Source organism: Scyliorhinus torazame, chromosome 13 (assembly GCF_047496885.1).
Source record: "Scyliorhinus torazame isolate Kashiwa2021f chromosome 13, sScyTor2.1, whole genome shotgun sequence".
In the NCBI taxonomy this organism is placed as follows: Eukaryota; Metazoa; Chordata; class Chondrichthyes; order Carcharhiniformes; family Scyliorhinidae; genus Scyliorhinus; species Scyliorhinus torazame.
In genome coordinates this window covers 35636073-35655683 of record NC_092719.1, presented here as the reverse complement: position 1 = coordinate 35655683, position 19611 = coordinate 35636073, and the positions used below count along the sequence as shown (strand labels likewise).

General features: G+C 45.5%; 1 protein-coding gene across 1 annotated transcript in view; it reads right to left on the bottom strand.

Moving 5' to 3' along the window:
- The window catches only part of ccdc146 (coiled-coil domain containing 146), a 176333-nt gene that overhangs the window by 114867 nt on the left and 41855 nt on the right, over positions 1-19611 (bottom strand). The window contains 1 exon segment of the mRNA XM_072471338.1: positions 5562-5644. Within this exon segment, the coding sequence (XP_072327439.1) occupies positions 5562-5644 (83 nt within the window).

The following is a 19611-nucleotide window of genomic DNA, read 5'->3' as shown; positions in this document are numbered from 1 at the left end:
GGCCAGCTGTTAACGTGAAAATCCAATGATGTGCACCACGAACAAAAGGTAAATCAGAGTACATGCTACATCCACGACAAGAAGTGATCCTTATGCACTGTAAGTAAACTTTTTTTTAAAATATAAATTTAGTGTACCCAATTATTCTTTTCCAATTAAGGGGCAATTTAGTGTGGCCAATCCACCTAGCCTGCACATCTTGGTTGTGGGGGTGAAACCCACGCAAACACGGGGAGAATGTGCAAACTCCACACGGACAGTGACCCAGAGCCGGGATCGAACCTGGGACCTCGGCGCCGTGAGGCTGCAGGGCTAACCCACTGCGCCCACCATGCTGCCTCACTGTAAGTAAACTTAATGATAGTCAGAAAGTATGACAAATCTGTTGCAAAACAGAGTGCTTCTTCCTCTGTATCTGTTTTCCAGATTACACACTGTAACCTGTGGACTTGGTGCTGTTTGCCTAGCACCATTCCAGTTTATTTAGAAAACTATTATAGGTCCAACCATACCATGAGGACACATATGTGTTGTCAGGTAACTAGGTTGACATATACACAGTACGTTTCCACAGACTTCACGCAATTCAGTGGATTCAAGTTAAAGTTTGGTTTTGGATGCGTTTTGCAGAGAGTTTAGCGACAGTTGCATTGGCGAGGTCATACCACGTATTCAACAATAGGTCGTGCTACAAATTAGCCCCAGGTGAGGTGCCCACACATGTCACCTGCTATACACCCATCTGACCGATCAAGCGTGTGGCTCACAATGTCCTCTATTGGTCCCCGCAGGAGAAGATAGCTCATAATTAACAGGAAAGGGTCAAGATAGGGGGAAGAATCCCAGAGATTCGAGTCCTCACCCTCTATGAGGAACGGGCCCTGGAAATCGTGGAGTTGCCCGAGGAGACAGCAATCACTGACAGCGAGGTTGGCCTGCGCCAGAGTGGTGAGGATCCACTGCCCCGGAGTTATTCATGTCAGACAAAATGATCCTTCCCTCTCACTGGCCACATGTCCATTGTCTCATAGGAACGCCATCTGATGAGAGTCCGAGAAGACCACTGGTAATGCGTCATAGCTAGCATCTGCACCCTCCACCAGCACAGGGACACAACCTCAGTGGGCGACATTAATGGACAAGCTTCTGGGGCACAATCTGGTGAGCACCACACAGTTGCTGATGCACATCAGTTGGAGGCAGGAACATCCAAGGGAGACAGCAGCCAGAGGTCTGCTGGATCCCAGGACACAGTTGGGATCCAGCCTGATGCCGAGCCTCTGGACAAGGTTCTCCCAGAGCTTAGTTGATAGGACACAGTCGTGACATTCAAAAGGGGGTGTCAGCGACATTATAGTGACTGGAAAGCCGATTGGTGGAATCCCAAAGGCTGCAGGTGCAGGAGATGGTGGCAATAATGTGTGGCACCGAGGTCAACAGTGATACGGTGGCGACCGCAGTGGAAAGCCTGCAGCATGGAGTCCACGTCTTGAGTGGTGTTCTCCAAGTCATGGCTCAGTCTGTGACCACCATAACTGAGAGCCTCGACATCATGTCACAGTCACTGAGGGATCTGTCCCAGATGCAAGTGTACGTTGCCGGGGCACTCCAGAATGTGGCCCACTCACTGTGGACCATCACTGAGGGCGTTGACACCACGATGCAGATGACATGGAGGCTCCAGGACTGGCAGTGCCAGATGACTCCGAGGTTCTGGAACTCACTCCAGCTGCCCCTCCATCCCATGCAGTTCCCCGGGGCCCTACTGTCACAGTCAGGGAGGAGGAAGTGATGGAGGCCAACCAGGGTCCTGCTACCTAGGAGACTACGGCAGTCTCGATTTCTTCTGAATCCCCCCTCCTGACCCCTGCACATTACAAAGACAGCGGGCAGAACAGGTGGCATGGTAACACAGGTCAGTCAACTGGGGCCCCCTGGCTCCAGGCCCTCCAGAGGATGTCTGCCAAGGGCATCAAAAGCCACAGGACACAGAAAGCAACATGCTACCTCTAACTCTGCTGTGCATCCTGAGGACACACCTAGCTGCAGCACTAGACCACGGAAGATCAAAAAGAGTGAAGAGCACTGAGTGGGCATTGGGGGGTTGTCACTATCTGTAGCTCGGAGGAATGGAAATCTGTCACAGTGAAATGCTCATTATTAAAACATATCACATATCATACATGTGGAGCCTCTGTCACATTAATCTTCACAGCAGGCTTGCCTGCACCACCGCCCCTTGTTGCCGTCCACTCCCGATACACCGCTGCGACATGGGCCTCATTGTCTTGGGTCTCCACCTCTGTCTCAGGCCTCCGCACTGGCATTATCAGCCATGACCTCAGCGGCTATCCTATGTACCCCATGATCCAACCCGTCATCCTGTAGTGGTCCTCAAAGACACCGGGAATCTTCGAATGCCCTAGGATGTAGCTGTCATGCACATTCCCAGAGTTGCGAGTACACGTGTACATGATTCGGAGGCGGTGGTCGCACACAATCTGAACATTCAGGGATAGAACCTTTTAATATAAGACACTCCATGATGACCCGGTGCTCCCAGGGTAACGTGTGCCATCAATCACCCCCTGGACCTGGGCATCCTGTCAATGGCAGCAAATCCTGTAACCTGGGCACCTTGGTGTGCTTGATCCAGTTCAACTGTGATTTAGTCTGATGCCCATGCATAAAGAGCATCCGCACTTGTGGGCGGAAGATTGGGATATGCCACACAGGTCCCTGCTGGAATGACCCGGTGGCACATTGAGGGCTGCGGCGACCTTCATGGCCATCGGGACCGGTATCCTCCTCCTCCCACAGGGTGCCATACCTATCCTCAAGTCTGTGAGGACATGGCACAGGTGCTGCACTGTATCTCTGTTGAGACGCAGTCTTCTGTGGCACATGGTGTCCGTCAGCTCATTGAATGACCAACGATGCCTATATACCTCGGGCCGTCGCGTGTCTCCCCTTCTGGGTCCCACCTCAGCCTGATGCACAGCCGTATCTTCAGAGCGTGCGGTGGCCTCCTGCACATTTGGTGCTGCCTCCAGCCTGCATAGTCGCTGCTGCCTTCTATGGCGTCTGCCACCTTAGCTGCCGCAAGCACAGCGGGGGCATCCTCCGCAGGATCCACACTAGCAAACTATGTTTTTTTTTCATTCATGGGACATGGGTGTCGCTGACTGGGCCAGCATTTATTGCCCATCCTTAACTGCCCCCTCAAGGGAAATTAGGGATGGGCAATAAATGCTGGTCCAGCCAGCGACACCCACATCCCACAAACAAAAAAAACCCAGCTATATCTGGAAGGAATTGGAGAAAGAGAGAGACCGTTAGTCAGTTAGAGCATCCATTGCGGGACCCTCAACTTCCCCAAGCCTCCCCCACCCTTACTATGACTGTCCCGCCTTATCTCAGAGTGCCATCCATCGAGGCAATTGTGCTGGAAAACCTTGCTCTGCACATTCACCCCCAACCACATCAGGAGCTCCTAGACCCCAGACTTCTGCCGGGAACATTAGAAAGGAAGTGCTCAATTGCCCTCGGCTCATCCACACACTTACCCTTTGTTCGCAAGAGGATCCTCAGTGCTGAAGCTCTGCTCTTTAGTGTTTGATTGTTAGCAGCTGCCTCTATGGTGCTGCACTCCTAGAGTTCAGGCACACTTTTCAGGCATCAAGGTTTTCTTAACATGCAATGCACTATTCATCTTGTGCCCTTGAGGAGGCATTTGAGAGTTGAGCGTGAGGTGCTCTCACAACTAACAAGGCTAATTCCTCATTTGGAAGCCTTCAACTGCGATGCTAGAGACTGCTCACAGTCAAAGAGAATGAAACTGAATTTCAGGATAGAAACCGCAGCAGGGCTCTGTCCTGTAAGAGTCTGGTTGGACAGACAGGCTGCAGCTGCCGTTGCCCCTGTTATAGGCCTCCACAATATTTAAAGATGGCTTAAAGGCCTCACAGACGCAAAGCCCCTGACCCCCCTGCCCACAGCTGGAACGCTTCAGCCATCTGACCAAGCCCACCCTCACTGAGGGGTACCCCCCCCGCCCCCTCCCCACCCCCCGAGCACTGGGGCAGCAGCTCCATTATCCTTGAGCTGCATGACGGAAAATGGCTATTCACCTCCTCAGTTCCCCTCAGTAGCCACTACGCCAGCTTCACGTTTTTGAAAAGGAGTACTAAATAACGCCGGCCTGACTTCCTGCGGAGGAGTTGGGAAATTCCCTTGAGGCTGCTGCATTTAACTTCAATTTTGTTAATGATATTGAAATGAATGCGAATGGGGGTTAATGATATTCTCGCCATTTTTGGGCTTGATCCGGAACTCACCATTGGTAGCGGGCCGGGTGAATTGCAAAATGGTTCGCACCTGGTGCAAATCCGGACTTTTCCCTCTCCCGCTATTCACCCAGTACACCGCGATCTGCGCCGGGCGCAATGCATCCCATATTTTCTTCTTCACACTCTCTAGCTCAGAAAATACAAACCACTGTTTTCAAAATGTCATTCGTATTAGTATTTAAATAATATAAAACATCGATACAAATAAATCTTATTGAATCCTATTGTAAAAATTTATAATGTGCATATGGGGCGTAATTCTCTGGAAAGATTTCTAAGTGTGGTAGTGAGCTGGAACTGCCGTAAGCTTCCCGGCGCTCGGCCTGGCGAGACCGGGAACACTATTCAAGGTTAATTGGTCCACTTAACAAGGCCCAACATGACTCTTGCTGCAAATGAAGGTTCGCCAGCTGATTCGTCGGCGCCGCGCTCACCGCCCCCTGCCAACAAGGTCGAACAGCACTAAAGCAGCACTTGCTCAGCTAACCCCAATCAGCTCGCAATAATGGCACGGAGACCAGCCCCAAGATTCGGCGATGTGGACCTGGGGAGGCTCCTAGATGCAGTGGAGGCCAAGAGAGATGTCCTGTTCCCCCAAGGTTCCCGGAGGGTGAGCCAGAAGGCAGCCAATGCTGCCTGGGATGAGGTGGCGGCGGCTGTAAGGAGCGTGACCAGGAGGACTGGCCTCCTGTGCTGAAAAAAGGTCGATGACCTACACCGGGCAGTACGAGTGATTAGACAACTGGCTTGAGGGACCAATTGGGACTGAGAGTGGGTAATCACCCCAGGAACAGGAGTCCTCTCTTTGGCAGAAATCATCTCGAAGACATGTAGGGACTGGGGCAGCTGGTGGACTGTTCTAGGGCAGCTGTGGGACTTCTGGCCTCTGTACGGTTTTTCTTATTATTAATACCCTTCATGTTTCTAAAGATGTCTGTGAGCATACATCATTACGTCCATGTTTGAACCAAGGATGTAATGAGGTCAGGAGTTGAGTGGCCTTGGCAGAACCCAAAATGAACATCAGTGAGCAGGTTATTTCTAAGCTGGTGCAACTTCATTACACTGTTGAAGACCCCATTTTACTGATGGTGATGAAATGAGGGTATGCAAAAATAATTTCCCCAAGGACACAGAGCAAGATTTTCAACATAAAATGACATAACATGTAAAAATGAATTGTGAACAATTATCAGTCAAACAATGTTGTACCTTTTTAAGGCTTCATGTAATAACAAGTACTTGGATTTCAAATAGCCAATTTGAATTCCTCTGATTTTTCCAGCAGAAAACAACTGAAAGTTAAAAAAGAAAGTTAAAGTTGTAGTAATAGTGCGTTGTATTATGTTATGATTGAAGTAAAAAGCAATAATCTAATTCAGTAAAGAAAATTAATATTTCTATCTTTAATAGCTTTATCAATATGTCATAGACATTAAAATCAAGATTTTAGACTTGTAAAACTAGCAAACAGAGGCCCTGGAAATCAGAGTAGTTATGTTGGGATTGCAGCTGATGGTCTCCTCCAGCCCCGATCTTGAGAAATTGTGCAGTGACACTGAGATGACACTGATCTCCTTTGAAGTTAATGCGTTCCCAAGTCATTATGGATGTATTTTGGAGATGCTCATCCTGCTAACTGGAAGTTCTGTTTCTCTGCAGTTCTCCTCAGACCTTTTGGCGAAGGAGATTCAATTTATCTTCGGTTACTTCCCTTGCCTGGACTTCAACCCACACTCCTTTGTTGAGGAAGTATGAGTCATCTCCCCAAATGAACCTTCCTCCAGTCATATATCTTGACTGTTGAGGCTTGCAAAGTCGGACCCACAATGTGGCGATTCCTGCCGCTGACATGATTGTTATAGGTGGGTAGAAGCTCTGTTCCTTTAGAAGGTTTCCTGATTCACGTATCCAGGTGCTGTCTTTTTCTTGAGCACTTCTGATAGAATCATGCAAGAATTACTGAAGAACAAAGGCAGGAAAACAAACAAAATCTGACCCTGTATAATCTAAAACATATCTGCAAACATCCCAAAAATCAGTGGTTCTCAAACTGGGGTCCATGGATGCCTGGGGGTCTTCAGAAAGTTTCCAGCTGGTCTGCGATAAAATGTGAAGGTGCTTACCAAGCAGTCCCGGCCTTACGGGTGGGTAATGCGGGTGACCTCCCAAGCCACCGATGTCAGATCTAATCTTGCCACCACTTACCATTCTCCCTCAGCTGATGAATCCGTGCTCCTCCATGTTGAACACCCTTGGGAGAAAAACTGAGGGTAGCAAGAACAAGTGTGCATAGCACAATTACTGACTGAGTTGGCTAAGTCTTGAAGGACATGACTGCTAGACTGGGCCTGTAGCAAATGGTAAGTGAATCAACAAATGGAAAGAAAACCTACTTGACCTCGTCCTCCCCAATCTCCCTGTCACAGGTTTCTCTCTTAATAAGTCGTAGTGATCATGCCATGGTCCCTGTGGAGATGAAGTCCCATCTTTGTCGTGTTATGTTGCACTACCACGGTGCTAAATGGGATCCACTTGGAACAGTTTAAGTAGCTTAAAACTGGGCTTCCATGTGGTGCTGTGGACCATCAGAACTGTATTCACTCTATAACCTCATAATCTATCGTTACAATCAAGCCAGGGAAAAAACCTGAGGAGAGATGGAGAATTTGCCAGGAGCAGCACCAGACTTATGATGAGGTGCCAACCTGGTGAAGCTGAAGCACAGGATTACATACATACTAAAAGGCAGAAGCAGAGTTAAATGATCTGACAAACAATAGGATTAGAATGAAGCTGTGCATTCCTACCACATCCAGCAATATATTGACCAAAAAGCTAAAAAAAACTACCCATCCTCAATGATAGTAGAGTCCATTCTTTGTTCTAATCCTATGAGTTGTCAGATCACTAACTCAATCTATGTCATGATGCTTCTGCCACATATGTAATCCTGTGCTTCAGCTTCATCAGGTTGGCATTTCATCATATGTCTGGTGCTGCTCCTGGCAAGTTCTCCATCACTCCTCAGGTTTGTTCCCTGGCTTGATGATAACGTAGCGAGGGATATCAAAGAGAAAATGCTGACAAATCTCAGTGAGGGATGTCAGTACAAAACCCAAGACCATGTTCAACCATTTTTAGCTCTAAGTGCAGTATTGATGATCTATCTCAGCCTCCTTTGGAGGTCTCAGCCATCAGAATCTAGTCTTCAGACAATTTTATTCACTCTGTGGCATCAAGAAACCACTGAAGGCACTGGATTTAGCAGCTATTAATAGACTCCTAAGACCTGCTCTAGAATAAATAATGTCCTTAGACAAGCTGTTTTAGTACATCTACAGAATTGCCATCTAGCTGACAATGTGCAAAATTACTTATGTATGGCCTGAACACAAAAAGGACAAAACCAATACAACTAATCACTGCCCCATCAATTTACACTCAAGCATCACCAAAGTAATGAAAGGTGTTGTCGACAGTGCTAGCAAGTGGCATTTACTCAGCAACAACCTACTCATGGAATGTCAGTTTTGGTTCCATTAGGGCAACTCTCATCCTGACCTCATTATAGCCTTGGCCTAATTATGGAGAGAAGAGCTGAATTCTAGAGGTGAGGTGAGAATGATTGCCCATCACATCATGGCAGTATTTGACCAATTATGGCATAAGCGAGCCCGAGTAAAATCTAAGTCACTGGGAATCAGGGGGAAATTCTCCACTCAGTCCAACGCATCACACAAGCTTGCCACCCCCACATTGATTCTGTATACACCTCCCGCTGCCTCAGGAAGGCAGGCAGCATTATCAGAGACCCCTCCCACCCAGGCATTGCCTTCTTCCAGACCCTTCCATCAGGCAGAAGGTACAGAAGTCTGAAAACCAGCACATCCAGATATAGGAACAGCTTCTTCCCCACAGCTACAAGACTCCTCAACAACCCGCCCTCGGACTGATCTGTTCCCTCTAAGAACACTATTCACGATGCCCTATGCTACTCTTGCTCATGTATTTGCTTTGTTTGGCCCCTTGTTCCGCACTGTAAACAATCATTGTTTGTCGATGTACCATTTGTCAATGTTCTCTGTTGATTATTCTTTTTGTCTACTATGTACATACTGTGTACATTCTCTGGGCCGCAGAAAAATACTTTTCACTGTACTTCGGTACATATGATAATAAATCAAATCAAATCACTGGGGGGTGGGGGTGGGGGGTTGGGGGGGTTGGGGGTGCAGATGTTTTAGTCTTTGAGCTCTCGCAGGCGGGTTCTGTTGGGATGGAAGTCGGCTGCTCCACCCTGTACCGAAACGTGGCTGGGTAATTTAATGGCGTTCTTGCACTTAGAAAAGGTGAAATTTGATCTAAGAGGGGAGAGTGAGGGGTTCTATAAAATGGGGTTTGTTTATACTACATTTCAGGGAGCTGGTTACCGTCATCTGCTCGTGGGGTGGGGAGGGGGCAAGGTGGGGAGGTTGTTAGGGTTGTTGGGGAGGGTGGGTTTGGGCTTATTTTGTTCTGTAACGTTCCGTGTTTTAAATATAAAAAATGTTAACATTTGACTAAAAAAAGTTTTTTTTAAAAAAAAGAGAAAGCCCATCATTACTAATTAATTTATAAAAGAGTCCTTCAGCCAAAAACATTTGAAACCACTTCCCTAAATTAGCTTGATATTTCAAGCCAAATATATCCCACATAAAGTGAAGTATTGGGGCACTTTTCTACATTGAAGATGCTATATAAATGTAATTTGTTAATTTTATGTGTAATCACACCATTTTGGAAGCTTTAAAGTTTAACCCAATCTGTTCATGTACAATTCTTTAATTTCCACCTATCATGAAAAAAGTATGCTGCAAAATAGCTTAAATCTGGCGTATTAGAGTTTCCCATTATTTTAATGATATTATTGCAGATAAAGTAACTAAACTGACTGTAATAACCTACATGGGACACACGGGACGAGATTGATTGTTTTCCCCGTGTGGCTCGAGGAATTGATAATCATGTCGCATAAAAGGTCGACCAGATAGGAACCGACTTGACAGAGAGAGAGGACCCGGTGAGGTTTAACCAGGCCCCATATAAATAGTTATTCTTATAAATAAATGCCTTCTTTTGTTTACTCGTCTGACTGCCCTCACCTTTATTAAACTGACAAATGATAAACTTGTACACATAATCAGAAATAGTCATATTAGGAACAATCGTATCTGAAGGGAACGGAAACAGATTTGTCTGATACTTTGGTCGTAACATTTGTATCGTTATTGCACAATTTTAAAGTATCGTCATGTGTATGAGGATGGCTCAGCTGTTGAATTTCTTACAGCTTAGCTGTACAGGCTATTGATGTACTACTGAAGGATTGTACGAGTTATAGCCTATATTAAAAAAAAGTTCCGAACTGCCAAAAATGTTCAGTAATGTTACTACAGGGGACAAAAATCCACTTAGTATTGTTATGGGCCAAAAATGCCAAAGTGTATTATGGAGTTCACCTGACCTATAACTTTTTGTTGAATTTCCCTTCAGGTGTGATTCAACAGTCTTCCTAGACACTTCAATCAAAATAAGCTTTATTCTAAGAACTTAGTTAACATATATATATATATATATATATACATACACATATAAAAATGAATTTTTTATCAATTACAAAGACAAAGACATCCCACAGCTACATTAATCTATGTATAACACTTAACTGTTCCAATTCAAAAACTAAATCTCATAAACCAAAAACCCCTTTTCAAGGGCGTGGCCCAGCACTCTGCATTCTCACTTGAATAAGATTGGCTTTCCCTGAGATTTTGACCCCGTCTCACCAGCAGGTTTAAACCCTTCCGGAAAGCAAACTATATCTGAAGCCAACACCAAGGTCATTTTTACTGAAACAGATATTTTAAATGAAAATAGAGAGACAGGCCAAAACACTTCTGTTCTCTGTCTGAGTTCACAGCAGTCAAAAAAAGCAAAGTAAAAACAGCTCACAGAGCCACAGCCCAGCTCCACCCACACAATGACATCACTGAAGCCATGTGACAAGACAAAAACCTTTCTTAAAGAGACACTCCCATGACAGTGTTATAGAAGACTACGGCACTGCCACAGTCCATCACCATGTTGATGGGTCATGAGGTTTTTTTCATCAGGCATTTAAGCATTGCTATTTTACACCCACAGTGTAGAATATATGTGTTACATAGAAACATAGAAAATAGGAGCAGGAGGATGCCATTCGATTCTTCGAGCCTGCTCTGCCATTCACCATGATCATGGCTGATCATCCAACTCAATAGCCTAATCCCACTTTCATAAGAACTAGGAGTAGGAGCAGGCCCTCTGGCCCCTCGAGCCTGCTCCGCCATTCAATGAGATCATGGCTAATCTTTTGTGAACTCAGCTCCACTTTCCGGCCCGAACACCATAACCCTTAATCCCTTTATTCTTCAAAAAACTATCTATCTTTATCTTAAAAACATTTAATGTAGGAGCCTCTACTGCTTCACTGGGCAAGGAATTCCATAGATTCACAACCCTTTGGGTGAAGAAGTTCCCCCTAAGCTCAGTCCTAAATCTACTTCCCCTTATTTTGAGGCTACGCCCCCTAGTTCTGCTTTCACCCGCCAGTGGAAACAACCTGCCCGCATCTATCCTATCTATTTCCTTCATAATTTTATATGTTTCTAGAAGATCCCTCCCTCAGCCTTCTAAATTCCAACGAGTACAGTCCCAGTCTACTCAACCTCTCCTCGTAATCCAACCCCATTAGCTCTGGGATTAACCTAGTGAATCTCCTCTGCACACCCTCCAGAGCCAGTACGTCCTTTCTCAGGTATGGAGACCAAAACTGAACACAATACTCCAGGTATGGCCTCACTAACACCTTATACAATTGCAGCATAACCTCCCTCGTCTTAAACTCCATCCCTCTAGCAATGAAGGACAACATTCCATTTGCCTTTTTAATCACCTGTTGCACCTGTAAACCAACTTTTTGCGACTCATGCACTAGCACACCCAGGTCCCAGCAGCATGTTTTAATATTTTATCATTTAAATAATAATCCCTTTTGCTGTTATTCCTACCAAAATGGATAACCTCACATTTGACAACATTGTATTCCATCTGCCAGACCCTAGCCCATTCACTTAGCCTATCCAAATCCCTCTGCAGACTTCCAGTATCCTCTGCACTTTTTGCTTTACCACTCAGCTTAGTGTCGTCTGCAAACTTAGACACATTGCCCTTGGTCCCCAACTCCAAATCATCTATGTAAATTGTGAACAATTGTGGGCCCAACACTGATTCCTGAGGGACACCACTAGCTATTGATTGCCAACCAGAGAAACACCCATTAATCCCCACTCTTTGCTTTCTATTAATTAACCAATCCTCTATCCATGCTACTACTTTACTCTTAATGCCATGCATCTTTATCTTATGCAGCAACCTTTTGTGTGGCACCTTGTCAAAGGCTTTCTGGAAATCCAGATATACCACATCCATTGGCTCCCCGTTATCTACCGCACTGGTAATATCCTCCCATATATTTTGATCCCCTTCACCTTAAGTGCGATATCTAACTGCTTCTTGAAAACGTACAATGTTTTGGCCTCAACTACATCAAGTGGTAACGAATTCCACAGGCTCACCACTCTCATTTCTTCTAATCTCTGTCCTAAATGGTCTGCCCCATATCCTCAGACTGTGACCCCTGGTTCTGGACGCACCCACCAACGAAAAAATCCTTCCTGTATCTACCCTGTAGTCCTGTTGGAATTTCTTAAGTTTCTATGAGATCCCCCCCTCCTTCTTCTGAACTCTAGCGAATACAATCCTAACCAATTCAATCTCTCCTCATACGTCAGTCCCACCACCCAAGGAATCAGTCTGGTAAACCTTCACTGCACCTCTAGAGCAAGAACATCATTTCTCAGATAAGGAGACCAAAACTGCACATAATATTCCAGGTGTGGCCTCACCAAGGCCCTGCATAATTTAAGCAAGACATCGCTACTCCTCTACTCTAATCCTGTTGTAATGAAGGCCAGCATACCATTTGCTTTCTTTACTGCCTGTTGTACCTACATGCTCACCTTCAGCGGCTGGTGTATGAGGGCACATACAAACACCATTGTCCAGCATAAAATCCAAAACCTTGGACTTGGCTCCTCACTCTGCAACTGGATCCTCGACCTTCTGACCCACAGACCACAATCAGTAAGAATAGACACCTCCTCCACAATAGTCCTCAATACCGGGGCCCCACAAGGCTGCGTACTTAGCCCCCTAATATACCCCTTGTACACACACGACTGCGTGGCAAAATTTGGTTCCAACTCCATCTACAAGTTTGCTGATGATACGACCATAGTGGGCCGGATCTCGAATAAAGACGAGTCAGAAGACAGGAGGGAGATAGAGAACCTAGTGGAGTGGTGCAGCAAAACCAATCTATTCCTCAATGCTAGCAAAACTAAAGAGCTGGTCATTGACTTCAGGAAGCAAAGTAATGTACACACCCCAATTAGCATCAGCGGGGCTGAGGTGGAGATGGTTAGCAGTTTCAAATTCCTAGGGGTACACATCTCCAAAAATCTGTCCTGGTCCACCCACGTTGACGCTACCACCAAGAAAGCACAACAGTGCCTATACTTTCTCAGGTAACTAAGGAAATTCAGTATGTCCACATTAACTCTTCCCAACTTTTACAGATGCACCAAAGAAAGCATCCTATCTGGCTGCATCACAGCCTGGTATGGCAACTGCTCGGCCCAAGACTGCAAGAAACTTCAGAGAGTAGTGAACACAGCCGAGTCCATCACGAACCTGCCTCCCATCCATTGACTCCATCTATACCTCCCGCTGCCTGGGGAAAGTGGGCAGCATAATTAACGACCCCTCCCACCCGGCTTACTCACTCTTCCAACTTCTTCCATCGGGCAGGAGATACAAAAGTCTGAGAACACGCATGAATAGATCCAAAAACAGCTTCTTCCCTGCTGTTACCGGACTCCTAAACGACCCTCTTATGGAATGACCTCATTAATACTACACCCCTGTATGCTTCACCTGATGCTGGTGTTTATGTAGTTACACTGTGTACCTTGTATTGCCCTATTATGTATTTTCTTTTCATGTACTTAATGATCTGTTGAGCTGCTCGCAGAAAAATACTTTTCACTGTACCTCGGTACAGATGACAATATACAAAATCCAATCCAATCTAACTATAGGTTTTACCCTTCCAGAGAAACATTTAATTAAATCCACTTAAAACACCTTATTTCTAATGTTACCAAGACACTACACCTCTGTATGCTTCACCCGATGCCAGTGTTACATAGTTACATTGTGTACCTTGTGTTGCCCTATTATGTATTTTCTTTTATTTCCTTTTCTTTTCATGTACTTCATGATCTGTTGAGCTGCTCGCAGAAAAATACTTTTCACTGTACCTCGGTACACGTGGCAATAAACAAAATCCAAATCTAATCTTAAAACCATCTTTGTTTTCCTAACAGCTACTCTATACATCATACCATGGGTGGTGCTACTCTCCAGTGCCACATTTACACTACAATGGCATGCAGTCACACACAATATCATACGACATCCATCTTTCTTCCCAAAATAAAACTTTCCTCCCGCCCAATGGAGTATAACTACTTGTAATACAATCTTTTACTTGGTACCCTTCTCCTCCCCCTTAAGACTCTTGACTTTATAAATTCAGATGGTCTTGAAGCTTGATGGTTCTTCAACATTTTGGTCTGTTATGTTTGGATGAAATGGTAGTGGTACTCTTTGTTTCTGGTACTTGGATACCTCCATTTGATTCACCTTTTGCTCTCCTTCCAGTTGCATTTCTCTTTATTAACAACTTGTCTGCTTTTTTTGGAAGTTGAGAGCTTGTCCTATTCCTTCCAAAGGTTATTAGCATTCTGTTCTTTATGGGAGTGGACTCGAATATTCTTTTTCCATTTTCCATGGTGTCTGTCATATTCTTGCCAGACTTATACATTTCCCATTTTGATTTATTTCAGCCAAATATTTGTTTGCCATTTTATGTTCAAATTGTTTTGCAAGTTTCTGAATCTTTTTATTCGACTCAACATTTTCTTCTTCTAGCTCCTTGCGCTTCAGTGTCAGATTTATGTTTTCGATCTTATTGCTGTCTTTCCTTCCTCTGCAGCATAACTTTGTTCTTGTCCTTCATTTTAGTTTCACTGTTGTCTAAGTCTATCTCCGATGAAGCTTTAACTTGTTTTTATTCTGTAATTGTGTCACATGTGGCTTAATTACCGCTTGCAGCTTAGAAGTTCTATTTTCATTCAGCAATTGTTCAGTTCTTGAGTTTGTTTCTTGTAGCTTTCAGATTCTTCCTGGAATATTGAACATTGCTGAGTCTTCTCTGCCAATTATTCTTCAGTTTGTTCAGGGTTAAATTCATTTTGCTTCTCTTCAGAATTTTCCATTTGACCCGAGGGATTCTTTTAGCTTGTGAAGGTCTTTCAACATGTTTTCCTTCTCTTGGTGAAGCTTACTTGCTTCATCTTAGACTTTCTTGAAATTTATTGGCGTCTCCTTGAATTTCTTCTTCTGTGTTTCCATTATGTTGTTTAAGACAGTCTTCATGTTGCTAAATTGTTATGTCTTCCTTTTGCATTTGATCTTGAAGGAGGGCTGGATCAGAGACGTATACAGGTAGCTGGAGGAACAGGGAGGTGAGCGGGTGGTGAAGATTAAGGAGAAGTGGGAAGGGGAGCTGGGAGGGGAGATAAACTGGGGAGTATGGAGTGAGGCACTACGAAGAATAAATGCAATCTCGTGTGCAAGGATGAGCCTGATACAGTTCAGGGTCGTACACAGGGTACAGATCACGCGGGCATGAATGAGTGGGTTCTTTCAGGGGATGGCAGACGAGTGTGAGAAGTGTGAGCGGAGACCAGCGAATCACGCACTATGTTCTGGGGCTGCGAAAAGTTGGAAAGATTCTGGACGGGGGTATTCGTGGGGCGAGCAAGGATAATGGAGGAGGAGGTCGAGCCGGACCTTTTGGTGGCGATATTTGGGATAGCGGAGAAGCTGGAAGCTGGAGCTGATTGACGGCAGGAAGGCCGATGTTGTGGCCTTCACCTCTCTGATAGCCCAGCAATGAGCTTTATTGGAGTTGTGGTCAGCAATACCACCAGGGGTAGTGGCCTGGCTGGGTGACTTATATGACTTTCTTTGGCTGGAAAAGATCAAATACGAGTTAAGGGGTTCAGCGGAGGGTTTTGAGGCAAGGTGGGGATGTTTGTGACTGTGCTTGAGGAGTTGTTCATCTTGGGGGGGGGGGTGAAAAAGGGGGAAAATTTGTACAAACTATATAGTTGTGTGTTGGGAAGTTTGTTTCCCTAATTGTTTATATGTTGTAACTTTTCATATACATTTGGAATAAAATACATTTAAAAAAAAAAAATCCTTTAACTATGTGCATATCCCTGCTGTCACCATGTAGGCTGTTTTTGGAATCTTCTCTCGAGTCTATTACTATGTGACTATACACATCATACCATCTCCAGTCCAACATTAACCTTTGCCCTGTCGAGCACCTTTACCTTTCAATGGCACGCAGGCATACAAATCATACAATACAAACCACGGGCTGGATTCTCCGATTCCCGACACCAAAATCACGTTCGGCGATGGGGTGGAAAATCTGTTTTGGTGCTGAAATCGGGAGCGGCCCCGTTTTTAAAAATTCTCCGCTCCCCAAAAATCGGAGTACTCGTGGGGTACTCTGCGCCGAGTATCCACTGCCTCAGGCCATTGCTTGATGCCTGCCCCGCGAGGCTCCGTTGCCGACCGGCCGAAATCCCAACTGTGTGGCTTACGTGTGCTCACACCGTCCAGGATCCTCGCATGGCAGCTGTGGCCACAGTCGGGGGAGGGCCAATCGGCGGGCAGGGGGGGTTTCATTCGGGGCTGGGGGCAATATGGGCTGGTGGTCCGGAGCGCGCGAGCGGCCGATGCGGGCACTACTTTGCGCATGCGCGGCCTCTGATCCGGAAGAGCAGGGAGCCGTATCGGCAGCTAGAGCTGCGAGCTCTACGACGGCTCCCTGTTAGCCCCCAGCAAAACGGGGAATCTGTGGCCTTTTGACGGCAGTTTTCCTGGTGTAAAAGACCACAGTTTTCACGACGGCATGGGGACATAGGCCCCAAAAACGGCGAATGCAGCCCCACATCTCTCATTCTTGGCGGTAAAAATTCTGTTCTATGTTTTCCTAAATTAAATATCATGTATATGGATCTGTGCTGCTTATGTTTAGATGATAGCAGCTTATGCAACGAGAGAAGGGTGGAGAAGGACAGCATGCCTAAACAACGTTCCAGCACTCTGTCTAAGCTGTTCCCAAAAAACAGGTGAAGGGATTGGAAATCTTAAGCCTTTTGTATGGTTTAAAATCGCTGATAGTTTATGATGCAAAAATAGACCTCACTATTAATTTTCTACCACAGACTAATGTGTCTAAAGTGCAATGATGTACTATTTTTCACCATTGTATTGTTGTACTATTTTTCTCCTGAAGGATAAACACATTTTGGAGTACTCCATTTCTTCAATTCCATTTTGTTTAATGACCAGCTACATGCCTGTCCACAAGCAGAAAGTTTCATTTATTCAGCTTGAAAATGTCAGAAGTTCATAACATTGCTTTGGAAAAATGACATAAAGAGCAAATTTATCTCCATGATTTAAAAAAAAATTCTCAGTACAAAAGGAAAAAAATAAACTCCATTGCTTTACAGGAAGAAACAGCATGACCTGACTTGCAGACTGCTGTCATAGAAATTCAGTTTGTGGCATTCGGAATTAATGTTTATATCCTGACATCCAGGAAGACTAGGGTTTCCAAAGAGTTGTTATGGAAAAAATGACAAATGGTCTCTTGGCCTGTACTGAACTAGTTGGAAATATAGTTGAAAATTAAAAGATGTTAGATATTTATATTTTGTTTTCTGTCTTCTGAAATATATTTGAGTATGTTCAGTATAACATTGTTTGCACGATGAAGTAATTTCTGGCAAAAAAAATCTCAAATTCAAAATTGTTAGTTTTAAAAAAATATATATTTTATTGAAACTTTTTGGCCAACCATCACAGTACATTGTGTATCCTTTACACAGTAATATCACAATATAAATAACAATGGCCAGTTTTATAAGCAAGAAATAAATAATATATAAACAAAAACAAAACTAAATGGCAACTGCCTTGTCCCAGATAAATATTCTCCAAAAATATGTTTTAACTGTCCAATATACAATTATCTATAACAACAACCTATACATATTATACTTATATACTTATATATTAACATCCCTGAGAATCCCTCTGGTTCCTCCCCCCCCCCCCCCCCCCCCCGGGTTGCTGCTGCTGTCTTCTTCTTTTCCATTCCCTCTATCTTTCTGTGAGGTATTCGACGAACGGTTGCCACCGCCTGGTGAACCCTTGAGCCGATCCCCTTAGGACGAACTTAATCCGTTCCAGCTTTATAAACCCTGCCATGTCATTTATCCAGGTCTCCACACCCAGGGGCTTGGCTTCCTTCCACAACAACAGTATCCTGCGCCGGGCTACTAGGGACGCAAAGGCCAAAACATCAGCCTCTTTCGCCTCCTGCACTCCCGGCTCTTCTGCAACCCCGAATATAGCCAACCCCCAGTTTGGTTCGTCCTGGACCCCCACCACCTTCGAAAGCACCTTTGTCACCACCACCCAAAACCCCTGTAGTGCCGGACATGACCAGAACATGTGGGTGTGATTCGCTGGGCTTCTCGAGCATCTCGCACACCTATCCTCTACTCCAAAAAATTTACTGAGCCGTGCTCCAGTCATATGCGCCCTGTGTAACACCTTAAATTGTATCAGGCTTAGCCTGGCACACGAGGACGATGAGTTTACCCTACTTAGGGCATCAGCCCACAGCCCCTCCTCAATCTCCTCCCCCAGCTCTTCTTCCCATTTCCCTTTCAGCTCATCTACCATAATCTCCCCCTCGTCCCTCATTTCCCTATACATGTCTGATACCTTATCGTCCCCCACCCATGTCTTTGAGATCACTCTGTCCTGCACCTCCTGCGTCGGGAGCTGCGGGAATTCCCTCACCTGTTGCCTCGCAAAAGCCCTCAGTTGCATATACCGGAATGCATTCCCTTGAGGCAACCCATATTTTTCGGCCAGCGCTCCCAGACTTGCAAACGTCCCATCTACAAACAGATCTCTCAATTGTGCTACTCCTGCTCTTTGCCATGTTCCAAATCCCCCATCCATTCTCCCCGGAGCAAACCTATGATTATTTCTTATCGGGGACCACACCGAGGCTCCAGTCTTTCCCCTATGCCGTCTCCATTGCCCCCAAATTTTCAGAGTAGCCACCACCACCGGGCTTGTGGTGTATTTCTTCGGTGAGAACGGCAACGGCGCCGTCACCATGGCTTGTAGGAAAGTCCCCCTACAGGACGCCTTCTCCAATCTCTTCCACGCTGCTCCCTCCTCTTCTCCCATCCACTTACATACCATTGAGATGTTGGCGGCCCAGTAGTACTCACTCAGGCTCGGTAGCACCAGCCCCCCCTATCCCTACTACGCTGCAAAAATCCCTTCCTCACTCTCGGGGTCTTCCCGGACCACACAAAACTCATGATACTCTTCTCAATCCTTTTGAAAAAAGCCTTCGTGATCACCACCGGGAGGCACTGAAACACAAAGAGGAATCTCGGGAGGACCACCATTTTAACCACTTGTACCCTCCCTGCCAGTGACAGGGATACCATGTCCCATCTCTTGAAGTCCTCCTCCATCTGTTCCACCAACCACGTTAAGTTTAACCTATGCAATGTACCCCAAGTCCAGGACCACTCCCACCTGGACCTCCCCATTATCATTGAGTTCCAAGTACTTTTCAATGCACCCCCTCACCCTTAGACACACCCCCTCATCTGCCATTAGTCCCATGTCCATTCTCCAGGGTGGACGCCCTTCTGTTTCCTCCCCTATCTCCAAGTCTACCCAATGTGGAGCGTGATCCGAAATGGCTATAGCCGTATACTCCGTCCCCCTCACCTTCGGGATCAACGCCCTTCCCAAGACAAAAAAGTCTATTCGCGAATAAACTTTGTGGACATGGGAGAAAAACGAAAACTCCTTACTCCTAGGTCTGCTAAATCTCCACGGGTCTACTCCTCCCATCTGCTCCATAAAATCT